This window comes from Chenopodium album, chromosome 17, assembly GCF_948465745.1.
Source record: "Chenopodium album chromosome 17, dcCheAlbu1.1, whole genome shotgun sequence".
NCBI lineage: Eukaryota > Viridiplantae > Streptophyta > Magnoliopsida > Caryophyllales > Amaranthaceae > Chenopodium > Chenopodium album.
This window is the reverse complement of record NC_137850.1, coordinates 20,652,514-20,665,722: the sequence shown is the minus strand read 5'-3', so window position 1 is coordinate 20,665,722 and position 13,209 is coordinate 20,652,514. Positions and strand designations below refer to the sequence as shown.

Here is a 13,209-nt window from a genome sequence, read left to right as displayed (position 1 = left end):
TGTTCATCGAGAAGTTGGAGGCAAACAGGAAGGCAAGCCTCCTAAAGCTATCAATGCACTCGGCTTGCAAGTTGACAAACCATTGCTGGGCTATTCCCTTCAAGGTAGCCGGGAAACATCGGCACCACATAACATCTTTTAACCCCTGCATGTGCATAAGGTTGGAGTAGGCCATGAGGTGGTCCTCAGGGTTGTAGGTACCATCGTAGGCACCAACCAAAATATTCTTAACCTTTGCCGGCTGTGTTGCCTCAGTTATCTCCTAAGTGAACGCAGAGGTCTGTTAACCAAGTTTGAGCAGATGGAGCTACCAGTCCAAGGGTTAGACATTATATGTCGCTTGTCTTCCAAAGGTGTGTATTGCCCGTATGGCATCTGAGGCACATACGGGGCATTTTCAATAATCTGGGGCCAATATGGACGGACTGGCCGCCTGTATGGCTCTCATGCAAGGACTAGGAATTCCTTACGGATGTATTATTGAAGCTGTCTGGAAAGCTCGATGAAGAGGCTGACTTAGACAGCTGCCAACTCCGGTTGTGCTCGATGATGTGTCGAGCATCGGAGAAGATTTTCTTACTGCCATCCGGCTGAACATCTCGGATGACTTTCCTTTTTCCAATCTAGGGAAGAAGGATCTTAGTCTAATCAATGGCATGTGTAGTCTTTTCTTTTGGATGTGGAGTAAGCTGCTTGTCTCTGACTGACTTCCTCCTCTCAGCTTGAGGAGTCTTCTTGGCCGATGACCCATGTTAGAGCCAGCCGTTCTCTTGTTGATCAGGTCCTTGATTTCTCCCTTGAAAATTGTCATGAATTTCATGAGTTCATCTCGGGTTATTGGAGCCTGACCTCCTGCGGCCTAGGTGTTACCAGGCGGTGGTCCAACAGTCTTGTTGGTACCAGCTTCATTGTTGACTCTTTCTAGCTTGTTTCTAGAACGAATGGGTTTAGAGATAAGTGACCTATCAAGGCCCACTCGGGTTTTAACTTCGCAATGACTGTCTGTATCATGGTCTGAATACATCTCACCATCGGCTCTAGGTCGGTTGGATTCAAGCGGTGGTACAGACTCTTGAACCATATTAGAGGTACTCTCCCCACAGACGGCGCCAAATGTTTTAGGTGTTTTTGTCCCTTGGGAGAGTTACAGCTCGAAAACTAGTCCAGGGCGGCCAGTACCTGCAAAACAAGGGAGACTCCGGGTGGTTAGAACTCCGCCGTCGACAATCAAGTTAGAACGCGTTGCAGACTCCGAGATCAGGTGTTTGCTCTAATGTGAGAGAATGTAGGATATGCTGTAATAAATTGTAGATGTCCCCAAAATCGGGGGAATCTCCCTATTTATAGGGTCATTGGTAAATGTTCCCCTGATTAGGTCACTCTGACCTAATTCTAATGGGCTGCGACGTCGAATTACGGCTTTCTCGAGATTTGGGCCCTGAAGGCCGCCTTTTTCCCCAAATTCTGGGAATGACACGTGTCAAATGGAGATTGATCCAATTTGCACTAATCTGGGTCTGACACGTGTTACTACCTAGTTGGCCCACGTGGCTTGGGTAAAAATTACCTAAAACACCTAGTATTTTGAATACATGATATCCAACCGTCCTTTCGAACTTAGTTATAAAATTCATTTATGAGAATTATATTTTAGAAATGATTTTCCTTTCTTTAATAACCACCCTCAAAGATTTCCTTTACTAATCATTGCAAACAATATAGTTTTATTTGGAATTCTACAAATATAAGTGCAAAGTATAACCATTTATCAAGAAAATAACATAATAAGTTTGAAATTTAAAAGCATTCATGCAAACTTTCAATCTTATTAAACGTCTTATCCACACATTTAAAATTTGTCCCTATTTGGCGAGAATAAGGCGGTTCCAAGATCCAAAGAATCAATGAGTGATTAAGCATTCTTTGGCTTGTCTTAACACATATTACCCTAAGGTAAGCAACTCTTTTCTAATGGCTCCAAGCCACTCTTGGTTAGATAAATTGTCGCATCTAATGCTCTCTCAACAAATTATCCCCTTTGCCACGATATGTTAGGATTCCATCACTCATATCGTTGAGTATAACCAAAACCAACATGTATATGAAGTCTTGCTTTGGCAGACCCATCAACATACCTTACGTTCCTTGGAGTAGTAGTGATGCCTCGCTTTGGCGTAGCCCATCACTACTTTCGTTCGGCTGGTAAGTGTTGTTTTGGAATGGCAATTTTTACTCAATATTTTAGGGACCTAATATTTCTATGTTGGTTGATTTAAGTGAACTTAATTAATCATCGCAACATTCGAAATCCTAAACATGCATCTAACATATCATTCACATATATAAGCATAAGCATAAATATATATAGAAAGCATAAATAAATGATGCATTTGGCAACTAGCATGACCCCTTGAGTCTTCAAGTCTTCAATGGTCTACTTTTGCAACTTCATGACTTCGTCTTCCAAGAACCTCCGTTTTCAAGACTTATCTAAAATTATGCAACTACTAGTATCTACGATTAGGACTAATCTAAATATTAAGGTACAAAATTACTCAATGGTTCGTAGACCGTATTTAGACTTACAAAAATACATCACGGAACGTAGTCCGTATTTTCTATCCTAATCGATCCCCACTAGTTGCCATTTCATAAAACCTATGAAAGAATACCCATTCCATTCATCCATTCACTATTTGTGAATGGCCCATGCATTTTACAACGACAAACAAGTAACAATGCATAAACACACGTAAACTAGTAACTAACTTAGGTGATTAATCCAATTAATGCGCCTAATTAAAACTAGTCAAAGTTATATAATTGATTATGTAAATAAGCGCAATTAAAATAAGCTTAAAATAAAAATAATGAAGCTCCCACTAAATTCCTCATCCAACTTAATTAATCCAATTAATTAAGCTGATAAACCAAAAAATTTTCCAAAATAAAATTTTGCAAGTGCCGCTCAAAACTAAGGTCTAGCCTCCCAAAACTAATTTAATTAAATAAAATAATTAAAATAATTAAATCGGCAAAAATCGGAAAATGAAATCAAGAAAGTTTAGGTGCATCTGGTTGCCTAAGGCAAGCACCCCGAGCACTCATATGCACGCATGTGCTGTGCGCTGCATAGCAGCCTCGCACACCATGCGTGCCGAGCTGCTGCTTGGGTTTCCTGGTCAGCCCGCACACCCTACGCACCATAGCCGCAGCTGCTGCTGCGCCATGGCCCTCCCTCGTATGCCCTTCACGCACCAAGTCGCGTACAGCCCAACGCACACCCTTAGCACATCACGCACCAAGCGCACCAACTCGCATCCTCGGCAGCCACATGCGGGCTGCGCTTGCAGCCCAGCTGGCCAAGTGATGCTCGTGGCTATTGTGCCCTGGTTTGTGTGCAAGTCTTCGGGATTATTTCTCGATTTTTCGTGTGACACTTTAATCACTTCTAAATTAATTTTAGAATCAATATTTTGGGCAAAAAAATGAAAATAAAACAAGTCCAACTTAATTAAATTCAATTTAAGTGCACAAAACCAAAATTATTTTCAAGAACTATTCTTTAACAAAATAGGTTCAACTTGATGCAACATAAATGAAGGGTTATTCTCACTATTAATTAACCAACATAAATTAATCATGAGATTTGACAAAATTAGAAGGGAGTTAGTATAATGAGCATAAACATTCAAATAAAGATTTCAACTTTAACTTGTGTATCCTTGAAAAATTACATCTTCCAATATGAAGATTAATGAAATTTCTATCACAAGATTGAAACTTTATGATTCCAATCAACTTAATAAATTATTTAAATCAAGAAAGTTCAACAAAATTCATGTGAAAATTTAACCAATATTTCAAACACTAATTACTACTATGTAACCCATGCTTAAAGAAGTCTAAAAATGCAGAAACATTAAGGAAAGAACCAAATACATAATCACAATAAATATGTCATTAAGATTCAAGGTTAAAAGACTTAAAAGTTTTCATCAAAAACGAAAAACCCTCAAAAACAGCATTTCTGGTCGGATTTTGGCTTTTTCACTGTCCTGAAAGGGTTGAAAACTTTCCAGAACGCTGTTTCCACCCAAAATTCACTATTTTCAGCCGAAAATCTGGGTTCGTGGGCGAAAATCACATAAAAAAGGGATTAAAATTAATAAAATCGAGCTACTAATCTAATTAGCAACACAAAACCAGAAAAATAAAGCCATAAAAACCTTGAAAATTTTGTAGTTATAAAAATAAATGAGCATGGATCCGATGCCGTTTTTGGGTTTCGATGAGTCCGACTCACTACGAAAATAAAACCTGAGCCCAAGGAATACTCACAATTAATATAACTAAAAGACATAAATAACAAGATTATGGAAAAGACTAAATTACCATTGAAGCGTGCTTCGCTCGACCACAAAGGGCGATGACCTCCGACGGTATCCACCCACAACGCGACTCGACCGGTCTACTACTTAGAGGTTAGCCAAGTCAGACCAAAAAGACTACTCGAGTAATTAATGAGCTTATAGGATTTCTCTCAAGTGGAGATGCTTAATTGAGCTCTCAATTAAGTGAACAATCCCAAGGTATTTCTTGGCTATTTATAAGGAGTGCTTCCTTGTGAATTTCTCTCCTCTTTCAATGTGGGACTTTTTCACAAAAAGATCCCACGTGGGAAGAATGTTAAATTCAATTCCTAGTTAAATAAACCAAGGAATAACTAAGTAACAAGTGTCACATGGTTAGGTGAGGACCACTTCCTCACTTGCTCCCTAAGGCAACGCACATCCATTGTGAGCTAACCATGTGGCACTAAACCTTAAGCCCCAAGATGGGTTAGGTTAGGCCGCCACCTTTCGGCCCGCGCCCATGACCCATCACTCGGGTCCGCGGCCCTTACTACATGGCGCTGCCAATGTGGCATGCTGCCACTTGGTGGCTGCCAACGTGTGCTACAAAATAGCGCTGCCACGTGTGCTGCCACATCTATTTGGCACGCTTCCCTAGCCTTTTGCGCGGCTAGGGTTTTTACTTGTTACTTAAAGCATTTTCCCGTCTCGCCAATTCCTAAATTTAGGCTCGAATTTTAAGATTTAGTTCTGACGCTCTAAGCTCGGAATCCGACGTCTTTGTTCACAATACTCGAGTGACTAATTAATTCCTTTCAAATTAATTCGTCGTGTCGGATCGTTAGTTGCTTGGGTGTGACCCGAAGGGCTCAGTCAAGATTAAGCTATAATATTAATTATACATTAATATTACTGATCAGAAGCGTCCTGCACCTAGGCATTCTAATCACTTGAACTTACTGAATAATTATCTTTCTAATAGCTCTGAACCCTCTATAGGAATAGTACACTTGTTCAAAGGACACCATTCCTTTCATGAGGTTGTTGCTGCTGTTGTTGTTGTTGATCAATTTTGTTGGATTTGTTACTATTCATCAAGGACATCTTCCATATCATCATCATCATCGGGGAGGCAATTGCTTTGGGGCACAAACCACACATTTGGAACATGCCGGTGAAGGGAGGTAAAAAAGGGGTTAGGAAGGTAGCAATGATGTTGATGAGTGGCATTTATGCCACGATTAATAGTTCATTCTAACGAGTTTTTCCCATACTTATAGCTTGTTTGTACCCCTTTTTTATTATCTTTAGTTCTCTTTTCTTTTGTCCGTCTTCTTTCCTATTTTCACCTCCTTTGCGTATTTTCTAGTTTGGCTTTCTTGTTTGTGTTTTGTAGGAACAATGGTGCTGAAAGAAGGAAGCTTTGAACCAAGTATTCAATGTCGCGCGCGAGCTGGAGAGGCCGCGCATTGATAGTGCGCGGGCGCGCATAATGGTGAGAAGGCGTGCATAAGGAGGAATTCAAGGAGCCAAGCAGGTTATTCTGTGCGACTGCTGCGCGGCAACCTGCACGGGCGCTCAGCCTTGTCAGAACCCGCATAGCTAAGCTCAAGAAACAGAACCAAACTAGAGAGTTTGCGCGCCTGCTGCACGACCTCTGTGCGGGCGCGCAGCCTTGTATTGCGGGAGCACATTCAAGGGCTTCTTTTCTCCATACCCACAAAGTTGCAGGCGCACATGAAGTGTGGATTACTCCATTGTTGAGCTTGGAATTGGAAGAAGAAGCTTAATCAACCTCTTTGTAGAACTTCAACTTCAATGAATGAGCATTTCCTTACTCTTTTCTCTTTACTTTGCAAGTTGATTTTGTATTAAGTTGCTTTTGTTTTGTTAATTACTCATTAACCATGCTTTTGCTTGTTGATATCATGATTGACTTGATGATTACCATGGATAGTGAGTAGTTGCTTAGCTAAGGGTATTGGGGATGGTGTAGTTGGAGTTTGTTCATGCCTATAGTATTGGGATTCAAGTTTATTGTGATTAAAGTCTTTACATGCTTGATTGTTCTTTGATCTTCTTGCAAAGTGCGTGTTGTTAGTTGATTAAAGGTGAATCTTTGCTAAATGAAACGACAGTTGACTTAGCTAAGTTCATTTCTATCGATTGTTACTTGATAGCACCTCCTAGTATATGGTTCTAATGTGACAACATAGAGGCTATGTTAGGAGAAGCCAATTGTCCCCGACAGGTGGCTAAATTGGACCCCCTATATCGATATTCATGCATGTTTAGTTCATTATCGATTTTTTTCTATGCTATTGCATGTTTAGGTGAAGCCTACACCTACCCATTTCCTTTGGTGTTTTCTTTATATTGTCATTAATTCAATTTGCTCTTAGTTTAATCTCTTAGATAATTCCACTCGTTGTCTCGAGATAGCTTAATTATTTAGTAGTGATTATGGTGTTTAACTTCTCCCTGCGGTTCGACCCTTTGCTTACCTTATACTTGTATTAGGTTTGTTTAGGTCTTATAAATTTTATTTGATTTAGGGATAGACAATTTGGCAACGTGTTAATTCCCTTTGTCAAATTGGCACTGTTGCCGGGGAGACGGTTTTCATTGTTATTTCATTGCTTTATTGAGACTATCTCACCTTTTATTTGCTAGTTTTGATTACTTTTGTGGTTGTTAGTGCTCACTTTCTTCTTATGTTTTTTTGTATGATCAGAGGTCGAACCCGTTTAAGATCTTTGGTCCCCTTCGATCCCATGCTCGAGAGGTCTTTGTCATTGCTAAGAAGAGAAGCAAGAACAAGAACTAGAAACTCCCATACCCCTATAAGAGAGGGAGCAAACATAGAATAAGATACTCCGCCTTTTTTACCCTCAAGTGAAGTCGCGGGTAGCCCTAGTTTTTCACTAAGTTCGGAAATCAATCCTTTTTCTACCTTTGACTTTGAGAGTTTGAAGCCCCTGAAAATGGGAGAGAATACGCCTTTAAGTCGTCTTGGGGCTCCCGAAGCCTTTAGAGCGCAAAGTGGAATCCAAGCTCCCACTACTCAAGCCAATAATTTCGAAATCAAGCCTAATTTGATTACCCTGATAGAGCGGAAACAATTTTTAGGTGGAAAGTATGAGAACCCTCATGAACATCTAAAAGAATTCGAGAAGTATTGTGACACAATAAAATCCAATGGGGTGACTAAAGAATACATTCGACTCAAGATGTTCCCATTCTCTTTAATTGGGAAAGGTTTAGAATGGCTAGAGAAGGAGGTGCCCCAAAACTTTCTCTCAACTTGGGACCAAGTTACGATGGCATTCTTGAGAAGGTTCTATAATCATAGAAAAACCGCCGAAGCTCGATCTTTGATTCAAGGATTCCGCGCAAAAGAGTGGTGAGTCCCTAAGTGTGGCTTGGGAACGATACAAAGAACTCAAATGCAAATGCCCACATCATGGAATATCTAAGTATCAACTCATTGACACTTTTTATGGTGGTCTCTCACCTCAAGGAAGAACAAGCTTAGATGCCGGAGCCGGTGAACCAATCATCAACAAAGGAGAAGATGAGGTGGAACGAATCATAGAGGAGGCCGCAAGGCATTATGAAGATTGGTATGAAGGAGATAGGGATGCTACATATAGCAAGGGTGTTTATGCTTTAGAGCAAGTTAACGCAATCAACAACCTCTCCACCCAAATCTCCAAGATGACCAAGCAAATGAATGAGCTAATGAAAGAAAGATCCAATCCTCAAAGGAACACCTCCCCTCCAACCAAAGGAGGCAATGGTATGGACGCCCCTTCTTCTTCTTCTTACAATTCAATGCCTCATGGATGTATGTTTTGTGCTAATTGTGGAACCTATGATCATGATACCTCTCAATGTGTATATTCTTGTGAAGTTCAACCCCCTCCCCAAGAACATGATGATAATGTAGAAGATGTTAATGCTATGAATTTTGCTCCTCGAATGGGGAATATGGGGAACATGAGGCCAAACTCCAATCAAATGGGGAATTAGAATCAAAGTGGAAACCGTGGTTGGAACCAAAGTGTTGGTGGTTATGATAACCAATATCATGGTGGGGGAGGCCCTTCCAATTTCAATGGAAGAGGCTACTCTAACCAAAGAGGGTATGGTAATCAAAACCAACAACCTAACTCCCGATATTATGACCATCAAAATCAAAATTTTGGTGATCAAAGTAACATGGGAAACAATCAACAAAGAAATGTTCCTAACCAAGGCACCGGAGGCAATGGGGGTCAATATGTCTCTAACTATGCCCAAACTAATAGGCTTTCGGGTTTCCATCAACCCCAACTTCCCCCACCTCAACAACCTCTTCAACTTAAAGCTCCTCCAAATGATCCCGTGATGGCTAAACTAGATGCCTTATGAAATTGCGTGAGGAGGATCAAAGGAGGCATGAAGAGGAACTAAAACGATCCAATGCTCATATGAAATGCTTGAAACTCAAATAGCTCAACTTGCTTCTAATTCATCTCCTTCTTCTTCTTTGTTCCACCATTCCAAGTCAACGAGTCAACCCAAAACCTTTGTATGCAGTGACAACTAGGAGTGGGAAGGTAGTGGGGAGTGACCCTTTAGTGGAGGAAGAGCCTCAAGAACAAGTGGAATTAGAGAATGAGGGTGAGAGAACCAATGAGCCATTGAGTGTTGAGAAAGAAAAGGATGTTGAGGTGCCGAAGGGGAAGGAAGTTACCCCCTTGCCCCTAAATTGCCAACCTAGAGAGGAAAAGCTACCCTTTCCACAGCGATTTGTGAGAGCTAAGCTTTATGCCCAATTTGGGAAGTTTTTGAATGTGATAAAGAATTTGCATGTTTCTCTTCCTTTTGTTGATGCTATGAAACAAATGCCCCACTATTCCATATTCTTGAAAGACCTTTTGAGTGGGAGAAGGGAGTGTGAAACGGTGAGCTTAACTGCCAATTGTGGTGCCATTCCTTCTAACAAGCTTCCTACCAAGTTGAAGGATCCGGGTAGTTTCTCTATTCCTTGTTTCATTAATGGTGTTGAGTTTTACAAGGCATTGTGTGATTTAGGAGCAAGCGTGAGTCTTATGCCCTATTCCGTCTACCAAAAGCTTAGTGTAGGAACCCTTTCACCCACAAATGTTACTCTCCAACTAGCGGACCGTTCTACCAAGTTTCCCATGGGTAAAATTGAGGACATTCCCCTTAGGGTTGGAAAGTTCACATTTCCCGTGGACTTTTATGTGCTAGAGATGGATGAGGATGAGAGGATTCCTATAATTTTGGTTAGACCATTTCTAGCTACTTCTAGAGCAATCATCGATGTAAAGGAGGGTAAGATGACCCTAAAAATTGATAAAGATTCAATTGAATTTGATTTGAATAGTGTCATGCAACAACCTTCTTCAAGTGGTGAATGTTTAAGAGTTGATGTTCTTGATAATTTGATTAGTGAATTTTCTCACTCCCCTTTGTATGCTACTAACGATCCTCTTGAAAGTGAATTATTAAATGAATTCAAGATAGGTGCTCACAAGAATGACATGCAATTTTATGAGGATTTGCTTGAGGAAAGCAAGAGGGAGTGCAAGGATGAAAGCATGGAGGAAGAGGCTCCCTTTATTCATGATCTCTTTCAAGTTGAAGAAAGAGAAGAGAGCTTCAATGGTAAGGGAGCACCAAAGGTAGACTTAAAACCTCTACCTTTGGGCTTGAGGTATGCATATCTCGACTCCAATGAGTCTTTCCTTGTGATCATCAATTCTAATCTAACGGAGGAGAAAACCTCCATCTTGATCGATGTTTTGAGAAAACACAAGAAGGCTTTGGGATATACCATTGATGATATCAAAGGTATAAGCCCATCCTTATGCATGCACAAAATCGATCTAGAGGGAGATGCTAGACCCGTTAGATAAAGGCAAAGGAAGATTAACCCTTCCATGGAAGAGCTTGTGCGGAAGGAAGTGGCTAAGCTCCTTCATGCGGGAATTATCTACCCAATTGCTCATAGTGATTAGCTATCTCTCGTACAAGTTGTGCCCAAAAAGGGTGGCATGACGGTAGTGAAAAATGATTATGATCAACTAGTTCCTACTAGGCTTGTCACCGGTTGGCGTATGTGCATTGAATATCGCCCGCTCAATACAAGTACATGCAAAGATCATTTTCCACTACCGTTCATTGATAAAATGTTGGAGAGGCTTACAAAGCATTCTTCCTATTGTTTCCTTGACGGTTACTTGGGATTTTTCCAAATCCCGATTGACCCCAAGGATCAAGAGAAAACGACCTTTACATGTCCCTACGGTACTTATGCATATCGTAGAATGCCTTTTGGATTTTGTAACGCCCCCGCAACATTTCAACGTTGCATGATGTCAATCTTCAGTGACATGATTGAAGATGAGATAGAAGTCTTCATGGATGGCTTCTCCGTTGGAGGGGCCACCTATGAAGATTATCTATCCAATCTATCTCGTTGCCTAGAGAGATGTGAGAGGGCAAACCTTGTGTTGAATTAGGATAAATGCCATTTTATGGTAGAAAGCGGAATTGTTCTTGGGCATAAGATCTCCCATGCCGGCATTAAGGTAGATAAAGCCAAGGTGACGGTCATTGAGAAACTTCCTTCCCCCATCAATGTGAGGGAAATGAGATCTTTTCTTGGCCACGCCGGGTTTTATCGGCGTTTCATTAAAGATTTTTCATTGATTGCTAAACCTCTCACATCCCTCTTGCAAAAAGATAAAGAGTTTATGTTTGATGATTATTGTCAAGAGTCTTTTTGTAGGTTGAAAGAGGCACTTTGCACCACCCCCATCGTCCAAGGATCGGATTAGTCTTTACCATTTGAACTCATGTGCGATGCAAGCAATGAGGCTATTGGATCGGTTCTTGGGCAACGAAAGGGAGGAAAACTTCATGTCATTCACTATTTGTCCAAAACTCTAAGTGATGCTCAACGAAATTATACTACTACCGAGAAGGAATTCTTGGCGGTTATCCATTCTTTTGAGAATTTTAAAACTTATCTCATCGGTTCTAGGACTATAGTGTACACCGACCACTCGGCTCTCAAATTTTTGATAAGCAAGAAGGAAGATAAGTCAAGTTTTTTGAGATGGGTTTTAGTCCTTCAAGATTTTGACTACGAAATGAGAGACAAGAAGGGGGCCGAAAATATGGTGGCGAATCACCTTTCGAGGTTAGGCGGTGCAAGGTTTCAAGACGATGGATTGCCGATAGAGGATGCCCTAAGGGATGATGTTTTATATGATCTTGAGGTGAAGACGGAACCGTGGTATGCGGACATAGTGAATTATTTGGCTTGTAGTGCCATACCCCCAGATTTCACTTCACAACAACGTCGAATACTCAAGCATGCGGCAAAGAGATATATATGGAATGACCCGATTTTATTGAAGAGAGGGGTCGACAGTTTATTGAGAAGATGCGTCCCCGATGACGAGGTTCAAAGTGTTCTTCATATGTGCCACTCTTCTCCTTGTGGTGGGCATATGAGTGCTCAATAGACCGCCTCCAAGATCTTACAATCTATGCTCTTTTGGCCTTCTCTGTTTAGGGATGCTTGGAAGTTTGTCAAAACTTGCGATAGGTGTCAAAGGACGGGGAACATCTCTAGAAGGGACGAGATGCCTCAAAATCCCATCCTTGAGCTTAAGGTCTTCGATGTATGGGCTATAGACTTCATGAGCCCTTTCATTTCTTCTCAAGGGAACAAATACATCTTGGTATCAGTTGACTATGTCTCGAAGTGGGCGGAAGCCGTAGCTTCTCCAACGAATGATTCAAAGGTGGTGGTTAACCTATGTAAGAAGGTGATTTTTACAAGATTTGGTGTCCCAAGGGCTATAATCAGTGATGAGGGGACGCATTTTAAGCACCACACCTTTAGCTGCCTTCTCGATAAGTATGGTGTATCTCAGAAAAGAGGGCTTGCTTACCACCCTCAAACGAGTGGTCAAGCGGAGATCACCAATTGAGAGCTCAAAGTAATTTTGGAGAAGACGGGGGCAAGGACAGGGAAAGATTGGTCCTCTAAGCTCATTGACTCTTTATGGGCGTATATGACCGCTTTCAAGACTCCAATAGGGACCACTCCCTATAAGCTTGTCTATGGAAAAAATTGTCATTTGCTGGTAGAAATGGAGCACCGAACTCATTGGGCTATAAAGCAAATAAATTTCGATCTCCATAGTGCGGGTGAGCAACGACTTCTTGAGTTACATGAGTTAGAAGAGTTGAGAATGAACGCCTATGATAGTGCGAGCATGTACAAGGCAAAGACAAAAGCTTGGCATGATGCTCAAATCGTCAAGAAGGAATTTGTCGAAGGCCAAAGAGTCCTCCTCTACAACTCTTGTTTGAAGCTCTTCTCGGGCAAGCTTAGGTCGCGATGGAGTGGCCCATTCATCATCACAAGAGTGTTTTCCTATGGTGCTTTTGAGATCTCGAATGACGAGAACCCCCCGTTCAAAGTTAATGGTCACCATCTCAAGCCCTACTATAAAGGACTCCTCGTTGATAAGCCAATTTCTACGACGCTTCTTGATGTGCATCGTTCACATGATCCTCCTTGATTTAGTTCGAGGGCGTCGAGCTAACGACATAAACCAAAAGCGCTGCCGGGAGGTTTCTAACCCTTTTATACCAATTTCGCCATTCTTATTTCTTTCTGAGTCTCATTTACGTCCTTTTGGTTCATGGGTGTTTGGATGATTTGGTTAAGACTTTTCAATGTCGAAGATGAGAGAATAAGGCAATTCAAGGGAAAGCTCTGCGCGCCCTCTGTGCGCCTTATGTGCGGGCGCGCAAGGGAAAA

The 13,209-nt window shown here is 41.3% G+C and overlaps 1 protein-coding gene and 1 non-coding gene across 2 annotated transcripts; one reads left to right on the top strand and one right to left on the bottom strand.

Moving 5' to 3' along the window:
• Nucleotides 1–7,718: 7,718 nt before the first annotated feature.
• LOC145590436 (small nucleolar RNA R71) lies at nucleotides 7,719–7,825 on the bottom strand. Its single transcript, XR_014102035.1, has one exon. It is a non-coding gene; the product is annotated as a small nucleolar RNA R71 (small nucleolar RNA).
• Nucleotides 7,826–12,532: 4,707 nt separating this feature from the next.
• LOC145588727 (uncharacterized) lies at nucleotides 12,533–12,967 on the top strand. The gene has a single exon (XM_081645338.1). It carries the CDS (start codon nucleotides 12,533–12,535, stop codon nucleotides 12,965–12,967), a length of 435 nt encoding a protein of 144 aa, XP_081501464.1.
• The last annotated feature ends 242 nt before the right edge of the window (nucleotides 12,968–13,209 follow it).

What these genes read in the sequence shown, in the direction of transcription:
- LOC145588727 (XM_081645338.1), top strand. Translation starts at nt 12,533, where the DNA reads ATGGAGCACCGAACTCATTGGGCTATAAAGCAAATAAATTTCGATCTC.